The 27,370-nt window shown below is 35.6% G+C and overlaps 2 protein-coding genes across 3 annotated transcripts in view; both read right to left on the reverse strand.

Moving 5' to 3' along the window:
• LOC123607542 (lanosterol 14-alpha demethylase) overlaps nt 1–4,290 on the reverse strand; it is a 46,589-nt gene extending 42,299 nt beyond the window's left edge. For both annotated transcript variants that reach the window (XM_045497037.1, XM_045497036.1), the window contains exon 1: nt 4,184–4,290. The gene's annotated coding sequence lies outside the window, so the exon portion shown is untranslated. The remainder of the gene's footprint in view (nt 1–4,183) is intronic.
• On the reverse strand, nt 478–25,612 carry LRRD1 (leucine rich repeats and death domain containing 1). Its single transcript, XM_045496394.1, is given in 8 exon segments — nt 478–896; nt 1,779–1,896; nt 4,184–4,345; nt 18,299–18,497; nt 22,234–22,604; nt 22,815–22,955; nt 22,958–24,374; nt 25,496–25,612. Coding segments are annotated over 8 exon segments (2,712 nt in total). The 3' UTR covers nt 478–709.
• Nucleotides 25,613–27,370: the final 1,758 nt, after the last annotated feature.

The raw sequence follows: 27,370 nt of genomic DNA on the forward strand, positions 1-27,370 counted from the left end.
TAGTAATTACCTTATTACCTATAAATCCTGGTTGTATAAAAGCATTATATAACAAAGAATTAAAAAAATTTTTTTTTCTAATGTTTATTTATGAGAGAGAAGAGAGAGAGACAGAGTGCAAGTGGGAGAGGGGCAGAGAGAGAGAGAGACATAGAATCTGAAGCAGGCTCCAGGCCTGACGGCAGGGCTCGAACCCCCGAACCATGAGATCATGACCTGAGCTAAAGTCCGGCACTTATCTGTCTGAGCCAACCAGGTGCCCCTATAACAAAGAATTTTTAAGTGCAATTATTCTTTTTAAAACTCATTACCGAGGCATGTGGGTGGCTCAGTCAGTTAAGCGTCCAACTCTTGATTTTGGCTCAGATCATGATCTCACAATTTGTGGGATTGAGCCCCATGCTGGGCTCTTACTGACAGCACAGAGCCTGCTTGAGATTCTCTCTCTCCCTGTCTCTTTGCCCCTCCCCTGCTCTTTCTCAAAATAAACAAAAATTTTTTTATTATAATCATAATTCCAGAGCAACATGACAAATACACAAACCAGTGTCTGTGATATTTTATTATCACAGTGATTAAAGTGATAGCCATAAATTATCATTATCTCTTAGGAATGCATGAAAAGAGACATGACATGCAATTCTCTTTTATCCAGTTTCAATTATGTAAGTACATTATAAATTTTCAGTTTTTATTATGAGTACACTGTTCAGAATTTAATTGCACGTGTAAAAACTTTTAGAGCTGTTATTTTGTCCATAATTTCATATGCTCCTATCATCATTAGTGCCCGAGTCAGTTGGTCTGTTAAAGCAGCTGTAGTTAGTGACAGGTTGTTACCTTCTGTTTTCCACCTATTAAGTGCTTGGCGGACTCTCTCACTTAATGAAACAGTGCTGAAAATTTTAAAGATAATATTATTTTAATGACCAATTAAGAACATTGTTTTAAGTTACTTCAATATTACTCCCCTACATTTTCAAACCAATTTACCTGATTGAAGTGAGGATTAAATTAATTGATAAAGAAAGTTTATATAAAATTTAGCACAGAGCTTGGCAAATAGTGAATGAATGTTAGCCCCATGCCAACACTTATTTCCTGGTAGGAAATCAATTCAATTAACATTCAGTTCTAAGAGAGATTTACTCAAGATCTCAAAACAATAATTGTGGGTTATTTATTCTCAGGCAGTGTATTACTGCTATAGTACTACATGCTTAATAATTTAATCTCATGACACTCTCTTAGTTAAATATATCTATTTTACCAGTGGAGAAACTGAAGCACCTGTAAGTTAAGGGACTTATACAAGGTCACAAAACTCGTTGTGATTTGGGGCGCCTGGGTGGCGCAGTCGGTTAAGCGTCCAACTTCAGTCAGGTCATGATCTTGCGGTCCGTGAGTTCGAGCCCCGCGTCAGGCTCTGGGCTGATGGCTCAGAGCCTGGAGCCTGTTTCCGATTCTGTGTCTCCCTCTCTCTCTGCCCCTCCCCCGTTCATGCTCTGTCTCTCTCTGTCCCAAAAATAAATAAACGTTGAAAAAAAAATTAATAAAAAAAAAACTCGTTGATTTAAAGCCAAGCAGTTTGCCTTGAGAGCCCTTACTCTTAACTACTCTACTCACATGATTCACAAATACATAGTAAACTAAAATCAGAGTCTTTTACAGAAAATTAGAATTCATGTTAATATGACTGTTTCAAAACCTTATAATATCAATATGATATAAATCAACATGAGAATAAGCTTATACCACATATTGTCACTCATACATACCTCTTTGTAGGCATATCTGTTTCTGAGATTGCCAAGCTTAGTTTTTGACACAAAAACTTAAAATTTGTTTCAGTGATATTTTTGGCAACTATGTTGAAGATCTTCTCTAGGATTTTCTCTACATTTGAACATAAAAGAAAATATAAGCCATCTCTTTCGAAAAATATACTCTACTTTGGGTTAATATTAAATCTGGGTTCCTTATTCTGTGCTCCTATCAAATGTCCATGTCAAGTAAAATTGAAAAGAAGATGCAGACCTAATTTACAAACTGAAATTTGAATCATTTGTTCTATTTTTTCTAAAATCTGAATAACCTACAACATAAAATGGCCATTTAAAAGTATATTATAAGTAACCTCAAAGTGATTTTGAAACCCTTTCTTTAATCCTTTCACAGTTTGAAATGAATTTAACTCTTTCCTTTGATTCTGGCTTCTTAATGGGCTTCTTCATGTACCATCATGAGAAACCGAGTTCACATCTACTATAGATATAGTGTGTATATGTATATTTTATATTCAAATGACTTATTTAATGAATGCTAGCTTAGATGTAAGTAGAGAGTTTTTAGGTTTTTTTTTTTTAAGCTTCTAACTATCTTGGACTAGATTTATTTCGTTGACTAAGGTACTTTGGGAAGTTTCAAGAACTATCAATCTCCCACCCCTCTATAATCATCTCAGTCCCTCAGGCTAGATTGTATGCTAATGATATAAATGAAAGTCCAATATCCTAAGCAAAATCATAAGGAAGAAACCCCATGTTCTTTGTTAATTGGGGAATAAATACATTTCTCATGACAACTTCCTCTCTACTGTCCCTGGGTGCCTGCAGTATGAAGGCCCTTTGAACATAGAAAGGAAAGGGGCACCTGAGTGGCTCAGGCAGTTAAGTGTCCAACTTGGGCTCAGGTCATGATCTTATGGTGGTTTGTGATTCACGGGGGTTCAGAGCCCCGTGTTGGGCTCTGTGCTGATGGCTCAGAGCCTGGAGCCTGCTTTAGATTCTGTGACTCCCTCTCTCTGCCCCTCCCCTGCTCGCACTCTGTCTCTCTCTCTCAAATATAAACATTAATTTTTCTTTTTAAAAAGGAGACGAATGGCTAGGGTTCTCTCATTTTTGCTGACTTTGCTCTGTTGCCATTTCCCACTGCACTTTCCCCATTGAGGATAGAATGACATGAGTCCTCCCTCCTTGGGAACTTGAGTAACAGAATTTTAGCAGGGAAGTTCAATTGTGTAACTATACAGCCCTTCTCTAAAGTACTGTATTCCTAACAGGAATACTTTATGGATCCTTGGAAACTTCTAAAAAACTTTATTTTATAGAAATAGTTACCACAAAATATACCTTTTTAATGAAAATAATTAGGAGAACCAACTTGCTTAGCAAGTTAGAAAAAACAGCTACAGTGACTTTTAATTTTATCTCTTAGGTTCCTTCCATCAGTGAGGCCCAAATCTTGCAAAAAATTCTGACTGGTAGTGATGCATATGGATGTATATTGTGGCTTAAAGATACTGTATATTTTTAGTGACCCTACCACTAGATTATGAGATTATGCTGATGCATGCTTCTGATTACACAGACAGGGAATATAGTAGAATGATTTGGGTGGAGAGTTTTGTATATTCCCTTTCCCCAAATCTGGATCAGTACTTATTAAATTGATTTAATACTTCTTAAGTACTGTGTTGAATCGGAAGACCAAAATCTGAATCCAGTCTAAGGACTGGCTATAAGAAACAAAGTCAGAGTCTTAGCAAAAGCTTAGTTGTTGGGAATCTAGCCCCAAGGAAAAAATTGGACAGTGAAATTTCCACCCCAGAGGCTTGGAGAAACCAGCCTCCATCTGGTCCAGTGGAAAGACACTTAAAGAAAATGGACCTTCTGTGTGAAATAATCAGGGACAACCAAAGGAATGCTTAAGGACAAAGAATGAAGACTACCCACAGACTGCAGATAGGTGATCATAGTGGGCCAAAACCTGATTGGGTTCAATGGAAAGATGGAAGGACTTTCTTCAAGGCCAGATGAGAGTTTTAGAGCAACTATATATGGTGATACAGATCAGAACCAGTGAATAAATTTTTGTGTGGAATATCTAAGTTTGGCCACAACCATAATGAAAAACCTGTTGAAGGGCATTGAGGCCAACAGGTGGAAAGCAGCCCAACCCTCCACTTGGGTTTGCCTATTTTCAATGGTTTAGTTTGTGTGGACACAGATTAAATAATATGAATTATCAAAATAAACTCCTAACCTTCAGAAAAGGGAAGATAATGAATATTTTCATGCCTATGCCAGATTGAAAACCTCTAAGGAAAGCACACTATTTTCTAATTTATAGATGATACTAGAAAATGACATGTAAACTAGTCAATCACTCACTTATCACTTACCATCTCTTTGATCTGCCCTCTCTAGTTAGTGTGCAATCGTATAGAGTTGTTTTCCTTTACAGATTTCCATTGGAGGTCTCAGCGAAGTGTTATCATCAAAATTTATCTCCTTCAGTGAAAAAAGGTTGTGGATACCCCTAGGCAGATCTGTCAGATTATTTCCTAGTAGAAAAAAATTATAATTGAATTATACCTTTCTGTATAAAGAAAAATATGAAGATAAACAACTACTTATGGAGCATTTACTGTGTCTCACTGGCACAGTACAAGAGGACCCTCACAGTGCTGGCAGATGTAAATTCTTACTGAAGTCCACTTGCTAGGCGTGAAAAGGAGGATGTATAGAAATTGAGCTGTGGTTCCATTCTCTCAGAGGATGGAAAAATGAGTTAAGAGGCTGTCCTCTTACAGTACGGGAAAGGATTTTACAGAGTAAGTGTGATGGTAATTTTTTAAGGATAATTAGATTGTTTAGAATAATTTCAGATTTACAGCAAGTTGTAGAAATTGTAGAGAATTCTTGAATATAGATTCCTCATCCAGATTTAGTTTCCCTCAATGTCATCATCTCACATTATCATATTATATTTGTCAAAACTAGGAAACTAACATTGGCACATTGCTATTAAACTTCAGACAATTTTGGATTTCATTAGTTTTTCTATCGGTGTCCTTTTTCTGTTCCAAAATCCATGCCAGGATAACACATTGCATATAGTTATGTCTTCTTAGTCTCCTCTGGTCTGAGACAGTTTCTCAGTCTTTCCTTGTTTTTCATGATCTTGACAGTTTTGAATAGTACTGACTAGGTATTTTGTAGAATATTCCTTAGTTTGAATTTACCTGATGTATTTTCTCATGATAACACTTGGGTTATGGGGTTTTTTGTAAAGAATGCCACAGAAGTGAAGAACTCTAATCACATCACGGCAAAGGTACCTAATACCTGTATGACATCACTAGCGATGTTAAGCTTGATCCCACAGCTAAATTAGTGTCTTGCCAGGTTTCTCCAATATAATGTTTTCATTCTTTTCTTGTCCATACTCTATTTTTTTGGAACTGAGTTCCAAACTAAGCTAAGTCTAGTCCACCATCAAGGAGTGCGAATTAAACTCTACTTCCCTAAATATGTTTTCAACATCACCTTAATCAATATAAACTGAACATAAAAAGTAAAATTGTGGTAACTGACAAGGTAAGAATTTGTAATCATTTAGAGAGGAAGTGGCCTAAAGTTTGCCTTTATTTATACATTTATAGTTATATTATTTATAGTCATAAATAAAGAAACCTGGTTCCTTTTAATGAAGAATGGCATTCAGAAACCAAGATCTGGGGGCACCTGGGTAGCTCAGTTGGTTGAGCATCCAACTCTTGATTTTGGCTGTGATTGTGATTTCATGGTTGTGGGATAACTCTGCACTGGCATGGAGCCTGCTTGAGATTCTCTCTGCCTCTCACTCTGTCCCTCACTCCCTTGCGTGTGCATGCTCTCACTTTCTCTCTCTCAAAAAAAGAAAGAAACCAAGATCTGGAGATCTGGATACTAGTTTTGCTCACTGCTTTTGGGAATGGGTATGTGCAGATAGATGTACAAATACATACCTACATATGTATATGGGGTTTTATAAACATTGTAAGCCCATAATTATAAATATATAATGTTTATGCATATGTATAATAAATATAGGTCACAAGATATAGTATTTAGGGTTTGACTTTAATTTAGCATAATACATTAGAGATTTATTGGTGTCTATTGACATAGCAATAGTTTGTTCTTTTTTATTAATGAGAAGTATTCCATTATATGGATGTGATAATTTATCCATCCACTAAATAAGTGATGTTTAGAATGATTCCGCTTGTTGGCAATAATGAATAAAACCACTCTATATATTTGTACTCAGTTTTTTATTGAATCTAAATTTTTATTTCACTTAAAAGTGTAGTTGGAGTGTGATTGATGGGTTGTATGCTAAATATACATATAGCTTTATAAGAAATTATGAAACCGTTTTCTAGAGTGTGTACCCTTTTGCATTCCTACCATCAGTGTATCAGAGTTCCAGGTGTAGTTCTTGGTACTGTCAGATTTTAATTTTAGTTATTCTAATACAAAGATCTCATTGTAGATTTAATTCATATTTCTCTCATGATTAATGATATCATTATATTTTCTTATGCTTATTTGCCATTCATATACATTCACAATTGTAAAGTGTTCACAATTTATGCCAATTTTTCTTTTTTTTCAAGTTATTATTTAAATTCCAGTTAGTTAACATACAGTATAATATTAATTTCAGGTGTGGAATTTAGTGGCTTATCACTACAAGTGCCCTCCTTAACCCATCACCCATTTAACCCATCCCTCACTCATCTCCCCTCTAGTAACCTTCAGTTTATTCTCTATAGTTAAGAGTCTGTTTCCTGGTTTACGTCTTTTCCCCACTATGTTCATCTACTTTGTTTTTTAAATTCCACATATGAGTGAAGTCACATGGGATTTGTCTTTCTTATACTTATTTCACTTAGCATAATACTCTCTAGATCCATCCATGTTGTTGCAAATGGCAAGATTTCTTTCTTTTTTATGGCTGAGTAATATTCCATTGTATATATGTCCCATATCTCCTTTATCCATTCATCAGTTGATGGAAATTTTGGTTCTTTCTATAACTTGTATGCCAATTTTTATTGAGTTAACTGCTCAGTGTTGACTTTTGACAGTTATTTTTTATATATTCAGCAAATATTTTCTTCCAGTCTGTGGCTTTTCTTTTCGTTCTTTTAACAACACTTTTTGAAGAGCAGAGGTTTCTAATTTTGATGAAGTTCAATTTATTAATTTTTTAAGGATTGTGATTTTGGTGTTATATCTAAGAAATCTTTGCCAAGGTTACAAAGATTTTCTTTTATGTTTTTATCTAGCAGTTTTATAGTTTTAGCTTTTACATTTAGATCTGTGATTCATTTTGAGTTGATTTTCTTATATGGTATGTGGTGTGGATCAAAGTTTTATTATTGTTGCAGTTTATCTTGTTTTTTGGCTTCTGGTCATCTAGTTGCTCCAGCACGATTTGTTGAAAATACCATCTTCTCTGTTGAATTACATGTGCATATTTGTCAAAAATCAATTGACCATATATGCATGGGTCTACTTCTGGCCTATGTATTGTGTTCTACTGATCTATGTCTGTTATTTTGCCAATACTACACTTTACTACCATAGCCTTTCATAAGGCTTAAAATCAGGTTTCAGGAGTCCTTCAACTTTGTTCCTTTTTCAAAATAATCCTAAAATTTGTATGAATCACAAAAGACCCCAAATAACCAAAGCAATCTTGAAAAATAAAAATACAGCTGGATGTATCACAATTCCAGACTGCAAGATATATTACAAAGCTGTAGTAATCAAAACAGTATGGTACTGACCCAAAAATAGATACATAGATCAACAGAACAGAATAAAAAACCCAGAAATGAACCCACAATTATATGGCCAATTAATTTTTGACAAAGCAGGAAAGAATATTAAATGGGCAAAATAATGTGTCTTCTACAAATGGTGTTGGGAAAACTGGACAGCAACATGCAAAAGAATGAAACTGGACCACTTTCTTACACTATACACAAAAATAAATTTACAATGGAATAAAGACCTAAATGTGAGACCTGAAACCATAAAAATCCTACAAGAGAACACAGGCAGTAACTTATTTGACATCAACTGTAGCAACTTCTTTCTAGATATGTCTCCTAAGGCTAAGGAAACAAAAACAAAAATAAACTATTGGGACTTCATCAAAATAAAAAGCTTCTGCACAGTGAAGGAAACCACCAGCAAAACAAAAAGGCAACCTATGGAATGGGAGAAGATATTTGCAAATGACATATCTGATAGTTAATATTCAAAATATATAAAGAACCTAGGAAACTCAACACCCCAAAAATTAATAATCCATTTTAAAAATGGGCAGAAAACATGAATAGACATTTCTCCAAAGAAGACATACAGATGACAAACAGACACGTGAAAAGATGCTCAACACCACTGATCATCAGGAAAATGCAAATCAAAACTACAATGAGATATCCCCTCACACCTGTCAGAATGGCTAAAATCAACAACACAAGAAACAACAGGTATTGGCAAAGATGTGGAGAAAGGGGAACCTTGTGCACTATTGGTGGGAATGCAAATTGCTGCAGCCACTCTGGAAAACAGCATGGAGGTTCCTCAAAAAGTTAAACATAGAACCTTATGATCCAGCAATTGCACTACTAGATATTTACCCAAAGAGTAAAAAAATATTAATTCAAAGGGATACATGCATCCCAATGCTTACAGAAGCATGATCAACAATAGCCAAATTATGGAAACAACCCAAATTTCCATCGACTGTTGAATAAAGAAGATGTGATACATGTAATACAATGGACGATTACTCAGCCATAAAAAGAATGAAATCTTGCCATTTGCAATGACATGGATGGAGCTAGAGAGTATTACGGTAAGTTAAGTAAGTCAGTCGGAGAAACTGACTTCACTCATACATGGAATTTAAGAAACAAAACAAAAGGGGAAAAAAGAGAGAGAAAGGCAAACCAAGAAACAAATTCTTAAATGTAGAGAACAAACTGATGGTTACCAGAAAGGAGGTAGGTAGGGGGGTGTGTTAAATACGTGATGGGGATTAAGGAGTGCACTTGTAATGAACACCAGGTGATGTACAGAAGTGTTAAATCACTATATTCTACACCTAAAACTAATATTACATTTTATGTTAACTAAGTGGAAAATAGTATGAGATTGGCATAGGTTCGACATATAGACAAATGGAATAGAATTGAGAGTCCAGAAATAAATCTATATATTATGGCCAATTAATTTTTTTCTCTAATTTATTTATTTTTTATAATTTACATCCAAGTTCATTAGCACATGGTGCAACAATGATTTTAGGAGTAGATTCCTTAAGCCCCTTACCCATTTAGACCATCCCCCCTCCCACAACCCCTCCAGCAACCCTCTGTTCTTTATATTTAAGTCTCTTATGTTTTTTCCTTCTCCCTGTTTTTATATTATTTTTGCTCCCCTTCCCTTATGTTCATATGTTTTGTATCATAAAGTCCTCATATGAGTGAAGTCATATGATATTCATCTTTCTTTGACTGACTAATTTCGCTTAGCATATGCCCTCTAGTTCCATCCACGTAGTTGCAAATGGCAAGATTTCATTCTTTTTGATTGCCGTGTAATACTCCAATGTGTGTGTGTGTGTGTGTGTGTGTGTGTGTGTGTGTGTGTGTGTTTATACCACATCTTCTTTATCCATTCAACCATCGATGGATATTTGGGCTCTTTCCATGCTTTGGTTATTGTTATTAGTGCTACTATAAACATTGGGGTGCATGTGTTCCTTTGAAACAGCATACCTGTATTCCTTGGATAAATACCTAGTAGTGCAACTGCTGGGTCATAGGTCATATGGTAGCTATATTTTTAATTTTTTGAGGAACCTCCATACTGTTTTCCAGAGTTGGCCAATTAATTTTTAACAAGGGTACTCAGATCATGCAAAGGGGAAAAATAATCTTCAAAAAATGGTGCTAGAATAACTACAAATCCACATGCAAAAGAATCATAGTGGATCTCTTACCTCACACCAAATATAAAAATTAACTCAAAATGAATTAATAAAGAGATGTTTTTATTTTATTTTTGAGAGAGAGAGAGAGCATGAGCGGGGGGGGGGGGCAGAGAGAGGGGGAGACACAGAATGTGAAGCAGGCTCCAGGCTCTGAGCCGTCAGCACAGAGCCCGACGCAGGGCTTGAACTCATGGAGTGTGAGATCATGACCTGAGCTGAAGTTGGACACTCAACCGACTGAGCCACCCAGGTGCCCCAAACATAGGGAAAAATCCTAGTGATCTTGGATTTTGCTAATAGATTTTTAGTTATGACACCAAAAACATAAGCAACAAAAAGAAAGACTGGATGACTGGAGTTCATGAAAATTTAAAACTTTAATGTTTTATCCAGAATGGACATTATCAAAGGACATTATCCAGAATGAAAAGACAGTCTATAGAAAGGAAGGAAGTAATTGTAAAACATACCTGATAAGGATCTAGTATTCAGAATATATAAGGGGCTCTTTCAACTCAGCAACAAAATAACCCAATTAAAAACCAATTTAAAAATGGGCCACGGACTTGAATAGACATTTCTCCAAAAAGATATGCATATGGCCAACAAGCACCTAAAACAGATGCTAAACATCATTAGTCATTAGGGAAATTTCAGTCAAAACCATTTCACATTCATTAGCATAACTGTAATCCAAAACTTGTAAAACAACAGATATTGACAAGGATATGGGGAAACTGCACTTGTTGTACATTGCTGGTGTGACTGTAAAATGGTTCTACCTCTGTGGAAAACAATTTGACAGTTCCTCAAAAAATTATACAAAATTACCATATGACACAGGAATTCTATCTCTAGGAATATGCCCAAAGAATTGAAAACATACCGAAATAAACACATGTGTGAACATGTTCATAGCAGCATTATTCACAATAGCCACAAGATGAAAGCAGCCCAAATGTCCATCAGACGATGAATGGATCATCAAACTGTAGTATATACATACAGTGTAATACTATTCAGCCATAATAGGAACTACTCATACAAGCTACAACATGGATGAAACTTGAAAACATTAAGTGAAAGAAGTCAATCCAGAAAAGTTATATATTATACAATTCCATTTGTATGACACATCCATTATATTAGGCATCTTCATAGAGATGTCCTGCACATTGATGGTTACAAGAGGGAGAGGAGAAGGGAGAACAGAGAGTAACTGTTTAATAATGAGTAAAAGCTTCCTTTGGGGTTGATGAAATGTTTGGAACCAGATAGAGGGAGTGGTACATTGTAGTACTTTGTTAATGTGCTAAATGCCACCAAAATTGTTCACTCTAAAATTGTTAATTTTATGTTGTGTGAATTTCACCTAAATTATAATAAAAAACACACTTAGGCACAACATAGTCAAACTGCTGAAAACCAAAGATGAGAACATCTTGAAAGCAACTAAACAAGAATAGTTCAACAAGAAGACAGAAAAAGAGTTAACAGAGGAGAGAAACAGAAAACAAGTGAAATGGCTGATCTAAATCCAACTATACCAATAATTACATTAAATGTTCATTGACTGAATACTCCAGTTAAAGGCAGGGATTGCCAGAAAGGATGAAAATCAAGGCCCAACTACATTTTGTCTACAAGGGATGTACTTTATTTTTTAATACTTAGTTAGCTAATCAGTTATTATTTTACTTAGAGAGGAGCAGAGAGATGAGAGAGAATCCCAAGAAGGCTCCATGCTGTCAACGCAGAGCCAGATATGGGGCTTCATCTCATGACTTGAGCCAGAATCAAGAGTCAGAGGCTTAACCAACTGAGCTATCCAGGTGCCTGCAAGGGATATACTTTAAATATAAAGACACAGATATGTTGAAAGTAAATTGAGAGTAAAGATATACCATGTGAACAGTAAGCTTAACAAAACTGGAGTGGCTATCTTAATATTAGATAAAATACCCTTCAAGATAAAGATTATTACTGGAGATAAAGAGGGACATTTGGGGATTTCAGATAATAAAAAATTTATTAGAATTGAAAGTCATAATAATCATATATGTGCATTTTCTTATAACAGTTCTTCAAAATACATGAAAAAAGTTGACAATGAAAGCAACAAATACACAATTACACAACCATAGTTTTGGATTTTAACACTATTTTCTAAAGCATAACAAGATAATATACCAGTAAAGACAGAAGATTCCAACAAAACTATCAACCATCTGAACTTAATATGATATTCATAAAACACTGTAGCTAACATTTCAGAGTATATTTTTTAAAGAGTGTATAGTGTGTGATTGCACTATTGATGGGAATGTAAACTGGTGCAGCCACTCTGGAGAACAGTATGGAGGCTCCTCAAAAAATTAAAAATAGAATTATCCTATGACCCAGCAATTGCACTAGTAGGTATTTTCCCAAAGGATACAAAAATATAGATTTGAAGTGGTACATGTACCCCAGTTCTTATAGCAACATTATCAACAATAATCGACAATAGTCGATAAATGGATAAAGAAGAGGTGGTATATGTATACCATGGAATATTACTAAGCCATAAAAAAGAACGAAATCCTGCCATTTACAATCATGTGTTTGGAGCTAGAATGTATTATGCTAAGCAAAATAAGGCAATCAGAGAAGGACAAATCCCATATGGTTTCACTCATATATGGAGTTTAAGAAATGAAACAGATGAACATATGGGAAGTGGGGGATGGAGAGGAGAGAAAAAAACAAACCACAAGAGACTCATAAAATAGAAAACAAACTGAGGGTTGATGGAAGGAGGTGGGTGAGAGATGAGCTAGATAGGTAATGGGTAGGAAGGAGGGCACTTGTTGTGATGAGCATTGGGTGTTGAATGTAATTGATGAATCACTGAATTCTACTCCTGAAACCAATATTACACTGTTTGTTGACTAAAATTTGTATTAAAAAAAGGGTGTATGGTGTGTTTATCAAGGTAGCCTATATGCTGAGCCATAAAGCTAGTCCAAATAAATTTAAAAGGATTAAAATCAGTTTTTTATCTGACCACAAGAAAAGAATTGCTTTTCTGCTAAATGTTTACCAACAGCAGAATATGAATAGCACTGAGAGTGAATTGTCCACAGCCACCCAGAGTAACATTAGTGAATTTCACAAACATAATGTTGAGTGAAAGAATCCAGGTATAAAAGAGTATATACTTCATGACTTCATTTAAGGCCCACTATTGGAAATCATGATAGTGTTTACCCTTGGTTGAGAGAAAGGGGAAAAGTGACTGGAACAGCATAAGAAAGGGTTTCTGGGAATGTCTTGTCTCTTGATCGAGGTTCTGAAATATGGGCTTGTTCAGTGTGTGAAAGTTCATTGAGCTGTATACTTAAAATATGTACTTTTAAAAAATTGAATTATAATTGACATATAACATTTTAGTTGCAGGTGTATAACATGATGATTCAACATTTGTATATTGTAAAATGGTCAACATAATAAGTCTAGTTAACATTCATCACAACACATAGTTACAGGGTGCCTGGGGGACTCAGTCGGTTGAGTGTCCAACTTCAGCTCAGGTCATGGTCTTGAGGTTCATGAGTTTGAGCCCCACATTGGGCTTGCTGCTGTAAATGCAGAGCCTGCTTTGGATCATCAGTCCCCCCCCCCACCTCTCTCTCTGCCCCTCCCTCGCTTGCCCTCTCTCTCTCAAAAATAAATAAGCATTTAAAAAAATACATAGTTACAAATTCGCAATGAAAATTTTTAGGATCTATTCTTTTAACAACTTTTAAATATACCAAAAATATTATTAACTATAGTCACCATGCTGTACATTACATCCCGGGACTTATTTATTTTGTAACTGAAAGTTTGTACCTTTTGTTACCCTTTATCCATTTGCCCAGCTCCACCTGTGGCAACCATCAATCTGTTCTCCTTATCTATGAGTTCAGTTTTTAGATTCCACATGTAAGTAAAATCATACAGTATTTGTCTTTGTCTGGCTTATTTCACTTAACAAAATGTCCTCCAGGTCCATCTACGTAGTTGCAAATGGCAAAATTTCCTTCTTTTTATGGTTGAATAACACTCCAGCGTGTGTGTGTGTGTGTGTGTGTGTGTGTGTGTGTACATGCCACATTTTCTTCATCCATCCATCCATTGATGGACACTTAAGTAAATAATGCTTCAATGAACATGAGGTGCACATATCTTTTTGAGTTACTGTTTTCTTTTCCTTCAGATAAATACCCAGAAATAGAATTGCTGGATTATATGGTAGCTCTACTTTTAATTTTAATCTCTTGAGACAGTATGTACTCTTTTTGTTATGTATATTATACTTTAATAAAAATGTTTTTAAATACGGGCAGCAACAAAGTGAGAGAGAGAGGCTATATAGGTAGGAGTCCTTTCAGAGGCTGTTACATTAGTACATGTAAGCAGTTGTGCTATTTAAAATATTTAACAACTGGGGCGCCTGGGTGGCTCAGTCGGTTGAGCATCCAACTCCGGCTCAGGTCATGATCTCATGGTTTACGAGTTCAAGCCCCGCGTTGGGCTCTGTGCTGACAGCTCAGAGCCTGGAGCCTGCTTCAGATTCTGTGTCTCCCTCTCTCTCTGCCCCACCCCCATTCATACTCTGTCTCTCTCCCTCAAAAATAAACATTAAAAGGTATATTTTTAAAAATTTCTTTAAAAAATCTTAACAACTTATTTGGCACAAGCACTGACCCATCAGAACAGACGCCAGCTGTAAACAACAGATAGAACAGTACTAGCTTAACTAGCTGTCTTACAGGTAGGAGAAGATGCAAACCTGCAGGGTAGAATTATCAAGGCCTGTAGAGAGAACTGTAAGGCAAGATAACTGTCCTTCTCCATGAGGACAACCACAGGCAGCTTACATGCCAATCTACTTCCTTTCATTTGTTATTTTGGCTTCTTGGAGAGAGACTCCAACATCTGTTTAAAACCTATATTGCATCAGTTTTTGTGCTTAGTAGTTAACCGTTTAATCCTCACAAATCAAAGAGTAGATACCATTTCCATTTACAGATTAGGAAACAGAAGGTTAACGTTAAAAAAAAAAATTCCTGTTGAAAGATGGAGCTAGAATTCTAAGGTCTGTTCCACTCCAAAGCCCATGCTATGAGCCCATGCTATAAAGCCCTTTCATTGGTATATTACCTCACATTTGTGAAACTATTTTCATAAGTTTTATCTAATTATATTCCCACAAGTCTGTGAACAAGCAGAAGTTATAGCTTTCCCATCTTGCTGATGGTTCATAAGGGTTATCTTCCTAAATTTGCTAGTTTGTGACAGAGACGATTATTTCACAAGAGTATATGAACATCTTTTGCTTGAATAATGCTTTCACAGTATGCTACCTGCTTTCAAAGTCTCATTCAGTCTGTAAACAAATCTATAGCATGGATATTCGGTTAGCTTCACTTTATAAATAGAGGAAACAGACTAAATGACAAGACTGGAACTCACCCCTTCTAAGTTCAAACTTGGCAATAAAAGCTGGTGACTTGTAGCATGCCAGTTGCTTAGCGACTGTCACTTAGCTCCAAACCTACTTCTTTGCATTTCTTGACAGTTTTTCTTTTACTGTCACCCTGGCAACACTCGTACTCCATCAGCAACACGAACCGAAGTTTGTACTTGTCCCAACCCTCACAGAACTAGCGCTAGCGCTCGCGCAGTCTCTCCCACGCACCCGCGCACTCTCTTCTTCCTCTCTCTCCCTCCCTCTCTCTCTCTCTCCCTCCCCTACCCACCCCCCCCCCCCCCGCCACAACCTAAAGTGGCCGAAGCTAAAACTCCTGCAGCAAGCTAAAACTCCCTCACTGTGAGATCATGACCTCCGCAGGTGCCGCTCCTGCACGGTGAGAGCATGACCTCCGCAGGTGCCGCTACCCGCCAATCAGTACTGCAGCCGCCAATCAGTACTGACTGCAACGCAGGTCATGATCTCACACTTCAGGAGTTTTGGGGGGGGGGGGCAAGAGAGAGACCCCTTCCTTCAAGCTTCTGAGTGTTCATAATTCTGTCTTTTCTACTTTATTCTCTTACCCATAGGGTGGTTATTCCTTCCTGCCTTTGCTACTTTACCATGAACTTCGAATTCTCTTTCACTCTTTCACTTCTGTAGTTAACAACATGTATATATACTTAGTTATTAAGTTGTGATTTCTGTCTCCTGGTTGGATCCTGACATATATTTTTCTAATTCTCATGCGGACCAGCAGAGAACAGGCAACACTTGCAGAAAAGTCTTTGATCTTCCCATTCTGTCTTGATTCAGTACCAGAAAGCCTCCAGAGAATTACGCTTCTGATGCGTCGTTGTATTTTCCAGTGGGTCAGAGGGCTCTTGTCAGCCTCTGATTTTTTTGTGTACAAATAGTAGTTGAGTGGAGTGTATCCTGCCCTTGGACAAACTAGGTAACCTTAAAATATAGAAAAACTTGGCCAAAACACAAAGGTTGAGCAAAAAAATTCAGTTGTCGGACTGAGTTTTTACAACTCACTTCAAGTTGTTGCAAAATTAGTAAAATGACTGATATGTACCTGCACAGCCAGCTTACTGGGAGTTTGGGAGGTTCAGGAGAAAAATGTCAGTTCCATTATATCTAAGTATTGATGCATTACTGTACGTTTTACTGTGTTACTAGGACTATTGACCAAAAAAGATGACCTTTGTTGTTTTATTCTGAAAATCCTCTAAATCTAAGAAGATGCAGGGCTCCGGTTGTAAACACTACTTCCAACTGAAAGATAAAATTTCATAAATACAGTGGTTCATGTGCTTAGCTGGTACAACCACTGGAGATCAATTTGCCCAAATCTGGTAAAGTTGAAGATGTGCATACCTTCTGATGCAGCAATTCTACTTACTGCTATACGCACTAAAGAAACTCAAGCAGAGGTACACAAGGAACATGTACAGGATGTTTATAGTAGCAAACACATTGGAAACAACCTAACTGTCTACCAACCAGGTAATGGATTGTTATTTAACCGTATAATTGACTATCATATAGGATTTAAAGTGAATGAAATAAGTCTATGTATATATTAATATGGATTAATTTTAGAAATATGACAAATGAAAAAAGCAAATTTTAGAGTAGTAAATCACTATCATATAGCATGATAAGATTTAGTAAAATTTAAAAACTCAAAATAGTATTACTTGTTTATGGTTATATATATGTATAAAAACATGGAAGGGGGCGCCTGGGTGGCGCAGTCGGTTAAGCGTCCGACTTCAGCCAGGTCACGATCTTGCGGTCCGTGAGTTCCAGCCCCGCGTCGGGCTCTGGGCTGATGGCTCAGAGCCTGGAGCCTGTTTCCGATTCTGTGTCTCCCTCTCTCTCTGCCCCTCCCCCGTTCATGCTCTGTCTCTCTCTGTCCCAAAAATAAATAAACGTTGAAAAAAAAAATTTTTTTTTTAAATAAAAATAAAAAATAAAAACATGGAAGGAAAAAAGATACATACCAATTTCAGTATAGTGGTTACTTCTAGTTTGGGTAGAAGGACAAAAGAAATTTCAACTCCATTAGTTTATTTCTTAACAATTAAAAAATATATCGAGTAAATATCACAAAAATGTTAACATTCCTTATATCTGGGAGTAGGTACCTAGGTATTTATTATTTTCTGTAAGTTTTTCATAATAAATTTTCTGAAAGTATTTCATAATAAAAATTATTTTTTTAAGTTTATTTATTTATTTTGAGAAAGAGAGTACGAGTGGGGAAGGGCAGAGAGAGAGGGAGAGAGAATCCCAAGCAGGCTTCATGCTGTCAGCCTGGAGCCCAACGTGGGGCTCAAATCCCATGAACCATGAGATCATGACATGAGCCAAAAATCAAGAGTTGGACACTTAAGTCACTGAGCTACCCAAGCACCACCATAATAAAAATTATTAAGAAAAATATCAATCTGGTATTTATTATGCTTTGGAAAATCGTTTCTGATACCTTTAGAGTGAGTGATTTACTTTTTTGTTGTTATTTAATGATTTACTTTGTAGAAGACTATAAGGTATCTGAGTATTGTAGTGTACAGGGGTAGGATTAGGGGAGCCAGAAAGGAAAATACAGAAAATGCTGACCTAAGGTTGTGTAGGTAAGTTTGTGTAGAGGGAGAGATGAGGTCAGGTTCAGAAAGGGAAGAAATACTGAATGACTGGGTATAGACAGAGAGGACAGAAAAGAAATGAGAATATGTTCAAGGTGCCCAGTTTGGTTATAACGTCTTTCAGGAAAGCAACAGGACCTTGTGCTGTGCTCTTATTTTCTGTACCTCGGATGTGCATTTCCTTCCAATGAGCACTTAATGCATTATGTTGACTGCTGTTCTGTCTTGTCAGCAAAATTTGCAACCTAGACACGAATACTCTACTTACTGATTATGCTTATTGATTACGCTTGACACTTGCCACGGAAATTTAGTTGCTGGAGATCATGTAAACATAGAAAAGATGGTGGCAGATAACATATTTGATTGTTGTATGCATTTAAACTAACCAAACTTCTCAATTCCCCTATATTTCTTGGAATCTCTCTGATTGCATTATTTGAGATATCAAGTCTTTTAAGTTGAGTCATATTAGACAGCTCTTCTGGAAGTCTCGTTAACTGTAACAAAGATTAAACAATTATATTTTTAATAAATATTTCTATGACTAAAACCTTGTCTAAAATGGAAGTTTGGTTTTTTGGTCTTAAAGAGGGATATTTTCATCCTCCTTGCTAAAATCCACAATATATTTTGTGGCATCCAAGTGCTTCCCGGTCTGACCAATTCTACCCATTCAACCCTATGGCTTATTAACCCACTTTCCTCACTCTCCCAGAACTTGATGTTCCTTACTATCCCTTTCTTCCCTCCCTAAAGTCTTTACCAACTTTTCTGTACCACATTTTATCTCTTTATTCCTGTTCTCATCAGCAGTGCTTTTTAAAGTCCCTTGGTGTATTTTCCTAGGATTTTTAAATGACATAATATACATTTTATACTTTTTGTGTACACATTCCCAATCATGATATATTTTGAGTAAATGCTCAGTAAACCCCTTTAGAATGGACTCACACAAGTTGGCAGTATAGCCTCAAAAAAGCATTGCAAAATAACAGGAATTAAGATACCCTGATATGGTGAAGAAGAAATACATGTATTCAGAGAAAATATGGCCATCACAAATGGCTTTTGAAACAAAGGAAGTTCTACAAGTAAACAAAAGAATTTTGAATTGAGAAATAACCAAACAAGGTAAATACTGAATATTGTGCTCAGTGTTCTTCCATATATAAAAGAAGCATAAAAGACAGTCCCTAACTTAAAGGAGATTAAAATTTAGTTCAGGAAACAAAATACACACATATGAAACCATCAGAAAAGAGTATTAAATGATAGGTAATCCAGTGCCAAAATAAAGGGTACAATAACAGATATGTGGAAGTTTAAAGAATGTATATCAGTACAAATCAAAGAACCAAAGGAAATCTTCATGCGGCAGATAGGACTTGAATGTCCCCTTAAGAATGAATAGGATTGAGGGCACCTGGGTGGCTCAGTTGGTTAAGCATCTACCTTTCGGTTTCAGCTCACGTCATAATCTCACACCACGTGGGATAAATAAATACATATTTTTTTTAAAAAAAAAGAATGAGTAGGATTGAGTAGAAGTCACAGGACACTGAAGGCAAGACAAATACCATGCATAAAAATGGGCCAGAGAGAAGGTGAACAGCAAAGACAGGTGACAGGAAGCAGAGGGAGGTATGTTTGGAGAAAGAAGATGGAACTGGGCCACGGCAGGCCTTAAGAGTTGGCCCTAGGAGGTAGGAGTCAGGTCAAGACAGGTGGGTAGGTTCATAATTTGACTTTCCTTCAGGCAAATATTCTTTTTCGCTATTTGCTCAACATTTATTAGATGAAGTACCTAAGAACTGTGTGCTAGTAGAGCCACTATGAAAGGAAGACTCCTGTTGGGTATCCTTCACTTAGCAAAATAAAAGCCTTCTGATGAACCTGAACTTATCTTCTTTAAATGACTGTTTAGTGACCATCTGCTGTTATAAATTAATCCTTTAGGCACTTCACTTTCACCTCAAGTGGGTTATCAAAGTGATATTTCCAATTATATATATATTTTGAAAAGAGTTCTTATAAATCATTTTTCCATCTGGTGATTTTTCTTTTTTAAAGGGTATCCAGCTTTATTTTACATGGTTGCCTACTCTTTCTTTCTTTCTTTTTCTCTCTTTTTCTTTTAAGGAAGCTCTATGCCCAATGTGGGACTGGAACTCACAGCCCAAGATCAAGAGTCATATGCTCTATTGACTGAGCCAGCCAGGCACCCCATCTGGTGATCTTTGAAGTGATGTTGTAATAATGTTGCCCTTGGCAACCACTCGCCACAAGTAGGCTATAGGTATGCAGTCTGGATTCCTGAGAATAGTACTCTGTAATTTTCTCAATAAGGAAATCTGATAGCTTTGACAAGTCCTGATGAAAAAGGAGACTGAATCAAAGAGAATACTCAGGAGGCTCCTGGAGTAGTCTACACATGAAGTAAGTTATAACCATGGACCAGTTGGAGATAGTGACACTGGAAAATGAAGAAGTTGATCCAAGAACTTTTTCAGAGGAAAAAATGAGATGATTTTGGTGTAAGTTTCAGTATAACTAGTGATGGAAAGGGAAGAAAGTTGATTTCATGATTTCTAGATTTAGTAGGTCTGAAGAAAGCAGCATTACAGACAGAAATGGAGTTGTGAAGAGAGTTACATTGGAAAGAAAGAGGAGTTTGATTCTGAAGTCATGTTGAGTTTGAGACAATAGAAGAACAGGGAATTTCCAGGGAAACTGAGAACTATGGGACTAAAGTAGTAGTGGAGATCAGTTCCAGTTATGCAGATTTGAGGGTCATGTGCATGGTGTGGTGAGGTCTGGGATGAAGTTAATAAAAAAGAGGAGATTAAGGACACAACCTTGTAGATCTGCACAGTAAAATACAGGAGGAGAAAGTGAGAGGATTATAAATCAGACAAGGAATTAGTTGATGATTATAATGCAGAACCAAAAAGTGCCTGTTAGTGCAATAACAACTTTTGAAACACATGCATCGTTTTTCACTCCAGCTACTTAAGCAACTATTCCCTGGAGTAGCCTTTCTGGAAATGTATTATATAGCAGGTGTTAGGTTTAAAAAGGGTAAGTAAGTTTAGGAAACGTGAGTTAAATAGAAACAAACCAATTTCTTTAGTGAAGGACTCTACAGAGCTTTTAATACACTAATGTTCATTGTGATTCTTTAAGAGAAGAAACCAGTGCTTCTCAAAGCTATGTAATCACAGGAACCCCTCTCCCCCCTACCCCACCCCACCCACCTATTTTTAAGGAGCAGTTCACAGGACTAGTGTTTTTAAGGACAGACTTTGGGAAATCTTGCTCTGGATAATAGTCCAGCTCTATCAAAGCACTTTAATTTGACTGATGGTCAAATTAAACTTAGCCAGATAATAGCTGGGTCCTTTTCATTAGTTTACTAAGATCTTAATATAAATCAACATTGTTTGATTTTTTTAAGTATTTCCATAAAATTCATTCTTATGTTCAAGTAAAATGCTAAACTATAAGAACATTTATTCCAATTTATCTAGCAGTTCTTTAGGAAAAGTTCCCTAAGGAAATAAAATATGAAGAAGGTTGTTTTTATGAAGAAGTTCATCATAGCCTTATATATGATGAAAAATTATAATATCTCTAAATACTTAATAACAGATGATTAGTTACATAAATCATGTATTGGCTCTAACAATTAATTACTGGGAAGATTTGTTATATTATGTGGAAATGCTTACATTAAGTGAAAATAGAAGAAACTAAAATTGAGTGTAGAAACTTTTTATAATTGCTTATATAAACCACATACATAAAAAAAAAAAAACACTAAAAGTAAGTTGTATCAACATATGACCAGTGACCCATAGTTATATTTACAATAGTATCCTTCTGGAATGATTTTTTTTTTACTTTTCTCAATTTTTCCAAATTTTCTGTAATGTGTTTATATTATAATCCATGGCTTTAAAACTCCTTTTTATAATTAAACTGAAATAAAAAGAAATCTATAAAATTGACAGCTTTAGTTACTTAGAATTTCATTTTAATGAAATATTTTTCTGTGAATCTTACATGTTGAGAAATATATTTTTAAGGCATGTTTTGGGTTTAAAAGAAAAAAGCCTATTTAAAACAAATAAAATATCCCAGCTAATTTTAAAACATACACACCACACTACAGTTTAGATTCTAATCCCCTCCAATGCCAACTTCCCTCCAAGGCCAAAAATATAAGTTTCTTGCCTTTCTTCCATTTATCTGATTTATATTCAGCTCTTCCAGTGATTGAAGTTGGCACAGCTCAATAGGAAAATATATAAATTGATTGCTTGAGATGTTTAATTTCTGGATTCTTTTTAGGTTACAGATATCTGAAGGGATATTCTGTATTTGGTTTGTTGAAAGATCAAATACTTGCAAATTTTCTAAGGTACATACTTCTATAGGAAAAGCTTCAAATTTATTACAGCATAAAATCAGAACACAGAGTGATACCATATTGGAAATAAATGGTGGAATTTTCCTTATTTGGTTTTTACCAAGATCTAGATATTCAAGATTAATAAGAGAACATAAATACTCAGAAAATATGAGGAGTTTATTTTTATTTAACTCTAAATTTTTTTTTCAACGTTTATTTATTTTTGGGACAGAGAGAGACAGAGCATGAACGGGGGAGGGGCAGAGAGAGAGGGAGGGAGACACAGAATCGGAAACAGGCTCCAGGCTCTGAGCCATCAGCCCAGAGCCTGACGTGGGGCTCGAACTCACGGACTGCAAGATCGTGACCTGGCTGAAGTCGGTCGCTTAACCGACTGCGCCACCCAGGCGCCCCATATTTTTATTTAACTCTAAATGAAGCAATTGTTTAATGAAAGATATATCCACAGGTATTTCTGAAATATAATTTCCATTAAAATTCAAATAATAAAGAGAATCTAAAGCACACAAACCTACTGGAAAAACATTATTCTGTTATAACTCAATTCAACTTTAGTTATTTTTCTACAATTTTTTACTTCAATGGGAACATCTGTGATTACATTTCCTGAAAATTCTAGACTAAACATACTATTAAGATGTGAGATATTTTCAGGTATTCTCGCTATATTATTTCTGTTTACATGGAGTTTTCTTAAATTTTTTAGCTTATGGATGTTCTTAGGAAATTCTGTTAATTTGTTATTACTAAGACTAAGGCATTCCAACATTACGCAGTGGGAAATTTTCTCTGGTATTTCTTTTAATAAATTTTTATCAAGTATTAGAATTCTGAGTTCCTTAAAATTCTCAGTTAGTGGGATTTCTTTCATTTTGAGCAATTAAAAAATCTCCACAGCCAAAAAAGTAAGTTGATTATGATCCAGTAAAAGTTTTTCTAAACGTTTAAGCTCCCTAATTTCTTTTGGCAAACTGCTTATCAGGTTTCCAGTAAGGTTTAGTGAAATTAACTTTGGAAGGAAGCACAGAGCTTTAGGAAATATTGTTAACTGATTATATTCCAGATTGAGAACCGTCAAGTTTTTCAAACTAGACAGAATGTCTGGTATATGTCTTAAATTATTTTTAGCCAAACTTAAAATTTCTAAGTTTCCAAGACTTTCTAACCCAGAAGGAAAATTCTCAATATAATTGTTATTAAAAAAGAGTTGCCTGATATTCCCAACCTGTGATATTTCTTTAGGTATATGTGATATTTGATTATGACTGACATTTAATATCTTTAAATTATGAAGTAACTGAATTTCAGATAGAAATGATGATAACCCATTTCCTTGCAAGGATAGAATTTCAAGTCCTAGCAGATCACCTGAGTCTGCCCCTTTAAAACTTTTGATTTGGGTCTCATCCAAATATAGATATTTTACATATTTGATTTTTAAGATGTCCTTAGGGAATTCTTGTAAACCCTTGGCCTTGAGGTTAACTGTAAAGTTATCTGATCCTAAGCCAAGTCCTTTCTGATTTTCCTCAGAGAGTTGTGCACTGTTTTTTTCTAATGTTTCATGAGATAAGCCAGTGAAAGCCTGATTTTCAGCAACCATCTCAGTCATTGATAATGGTGGACTTTGTGAAATAGCACTCTTTGACTGAAAGGTGTCATATAGAGTGATTGTTTCAGAAAATTGAAGAGTTTTCCTTTGTTCTTCATTTCTCTTAGATTTATTTTCGGGGGACAATGCTGATGTATCATCATATATACCTAATTTATCATTTCTAAGATGTGTTTCACAAATCTGACTGGAAGGTTTCCCATCACAAACTTCCTCTAATGAATTTAATGTTTCTTTAATAAATTCAGGCTCTTCTGACCATGATCCAGATTCTTTCCTACGTTGACTAGTGATATCTTCTAGCTCTTCTGAAGTAAAACGTCTTTTTTGCTGGTATGTTTTATGCCAAAACAAGACTGTAACTCAATTTTATTTTCAGACATCTTATTTGCTGGTATGTTTTATACCAAAACAAGACTGTAACTCAATTTTAATTTTCATGTTAAATTTCTCCTTTGAACCTACAAAACAAATGTGGATGTTAAAAGAAGAGATATAATAAAGATATCAAAATTACAAATTAATTTTAAAATAATTTGTATTCCATAATGAATAATTTAATAGATATAAAATAATACATTTATACCTAATAAGTTAATTTTACATATGATTGCTAGTTAAAAAAATAGTTTATTGATTACATACATGTATCACATGATACTTTTGAAATCACATAAAAATTATAGAAAAGAAAGGCATCTGGGTTGTTCAGTCGAGCACCCAACTTTGGCTCAGGTCATGATCCCATGGTTTATGAGTTGAAGCCTGGCGTCAGGCTCTCCACTGTCAGTGCAGAGCCTCCTTCAAATCCTCTGACCCCCAATCTCTCTGCCCCTCCCCAGCTCCCACGCACCCTCCCCCTCTCAAAAATAAACATTTGGGGCACCTGTCTAGCTCAGTCAGTTAAGCTTCGACTTTGGCTCAGGTCATGACCTCGCAGTAGGTGGGTTCAAGCCCTGCATAGGGCTCTCTGCTGTCAGCGGAGAGCCTGTTTCAGATTCTCTGTCCCTCTCTCTCTCTCTCTCTGCCTCTCCCCCTCTCATGTTCTTTCTCAAAAATAAATAAACATTTTTAAAATTTTTTGATGAATTAACATTTAAAAATTTTTTAAAGGTTTCTCTTTCTAAAAAATTATAGAAAGGAATAAAAAAAGTCAAAGAAAATGAGAAAAGAGATGTGAAGGAATGAAAGAGTTTAGCAAATTTTTGGAAGATGGAACACCAGACCTCCTTGACATGCACAGAGTGCCATTTGCATTGTGGACATTATAGGTTTATATATGGAACTGAAGTGTCTTTTCCTAACAAATTCATTACATTATGATAACTTTCTAATAGGTGGAAGTAAAATATCTTAATAAAGAGATGCTTTCTGTAAGAATAACTAGAAGTAAAACAACTTTTTAAGAACTGAAGCTTGACTGCGAGTCTTTTGTGTGATTTCTGAAGTACCCACACAGCTGGCAGGACCCCCTCAGAGGTCTGGATCCCAGCTCTGTAGGTCTGTCCTCTGGGTGTGGAGTTCTTAATAACCCAACCTCTTTCCCTGGTCCCTTCATCCTTTACCATCTTCTGTGTTACTGAAGTTCCCCCTTTACTTTTCTGGTCTCCAATATTTGTCTGCACGACTCCATATATTAAATCCTTTCTATTAAACTGGTATGGTGTCAACATTTCACAGACTCTCCAAGAGGATAGAAAAAGAGGGAACATTTTCCAGCTTGTTTTATGACACTCGCATTAACATTGACATCAACACGTGGTACGGACAGTATGAAAAGTTACAGGCCAACTTTACTCAAGGCAAAAATTCTAAACATTATAAAAGTTTTAAATATTATAAAAGCCAGCAATATGTTAAATGCTGTTTTTTTCTGCTCTCTTTTCTTGCCAAAAATGCATAAGCTCAGTCAAATCAGGAAAAAAAAAATCACACAAATCCAAATTGAGGGACATTCTGCAAAAAAACTGATCAGTTATCTTCAAAAATATTGAGGACATAAAAGACAAAAAAGACTCAGAACTGTCATAGACTGTCAGAGACTAAGGGGACTTGACAATTAAATGTAATATGGGATCCTGGGTTAGATTATGATACAGAAAAAAGACCTTAATGAAAAACATAAATTTCAAATAAAGTCTGTAGTTTAGTTAGCAGTATTCTTGTTTTGATAATTGTACTATGATTATGAAAACTATTACTATTAGGAGAAGCTGGGTGAAGGGTAGAAAGGAATTCTCTTTACTATTGCAATTTTTCTGTAAATCTAAAATCATTTCAAAATAAAATAAAAACAAGACCTGAGCTAAAACATTCTAAAGTCTATTTTATATGAGGTAGATGATAAGTTGTTCAGTTTTAAGACTGTGTTAGGCATGCTTGATAAAATTTGATAATTTTTTTTAAGTTTATTTATTTATTTTCAGAGAAAGAGTACAAGCAGGGGAGGGGCAGAAGGAGAGAGAAAATCCCAAGCAGGCTCTGCGCTGCCAGTGCAGAGGCTGATGCGGGGCTTGAACCCACGAACCACGAGATCATGACATGAGCAGAAACCGAGTTTGGGATGCTTAAATGACTGAGCCACCCGTGCACCCTGATAAATTTTTAAGACTTATTATCAACAGAATGAAAGTAGAGAGAATAGATACCAGACATGTAAAGAGAAAAACTTTAAGGAGAAACACAGGAGAAAAAGAGGAGAAAAGGAAAAGAGGAACAATAGCAATATTCAGTCAGAATTTTTAAAAAGTACTAAAGGAGAGAAAAAGATATTGGACAGAAAATTATTTAAAAGTAAGTAGAAACAAGTCCAAGTATATTATAATCAAAATAAATGTGAATGGACTAAATAACCAATTCAAAGTCAGATTAAAAACAAATGAACAAACAAAAAACCTAAGTGCTATTTATGAACCATGACTCTAAAGCATAAGATCATAAAAAGGTTGAAATTAAAAGGAGGAACCAATGTTATATATGGATTTGATTTATGACAAAGGTGGCACTAAGATCACTATAGAAAGTATGCCTTTTGATCCTGGGTCAACTGGGAATTCATATAGAAAGAAAAAGATATTTGACTCCTATCTTGCCATCCACAAAAATCAATTTTAGGTGGATTATAGATTTAAATGTGAAAAATAAAACAGTGAGATTTCAAGTATATGAAATTGGAAGATGTCTTCGTGACATTAGGACAGAGAATGAATTGTTCTTTAAAATATATTTTTAAGTTTATTTATTTATTTTGAGAAAGAGAGTGCACATAGGGGAGGGGCGGGGGGGTGGGGAGAGAGAGAGAGAGACAATCCTAAACAGATTCCACA

This window comes from Leopardus geoffroyi, chromosome A2, assembly GCF_018350155.1.
Source record: "Leopardus geoffroyi isolate Oge1 chromosome A2, O.geoffroyi_Oge1_pat1.0, whole genome shotgun sequence".
Taxonomy (NCBI): domain Eukaryota; kingdom Metazoa; phylum Chordata; class Mammalia; order Carnivora; family Felidae; genus Leopardus; species Leopardus geoffroyi.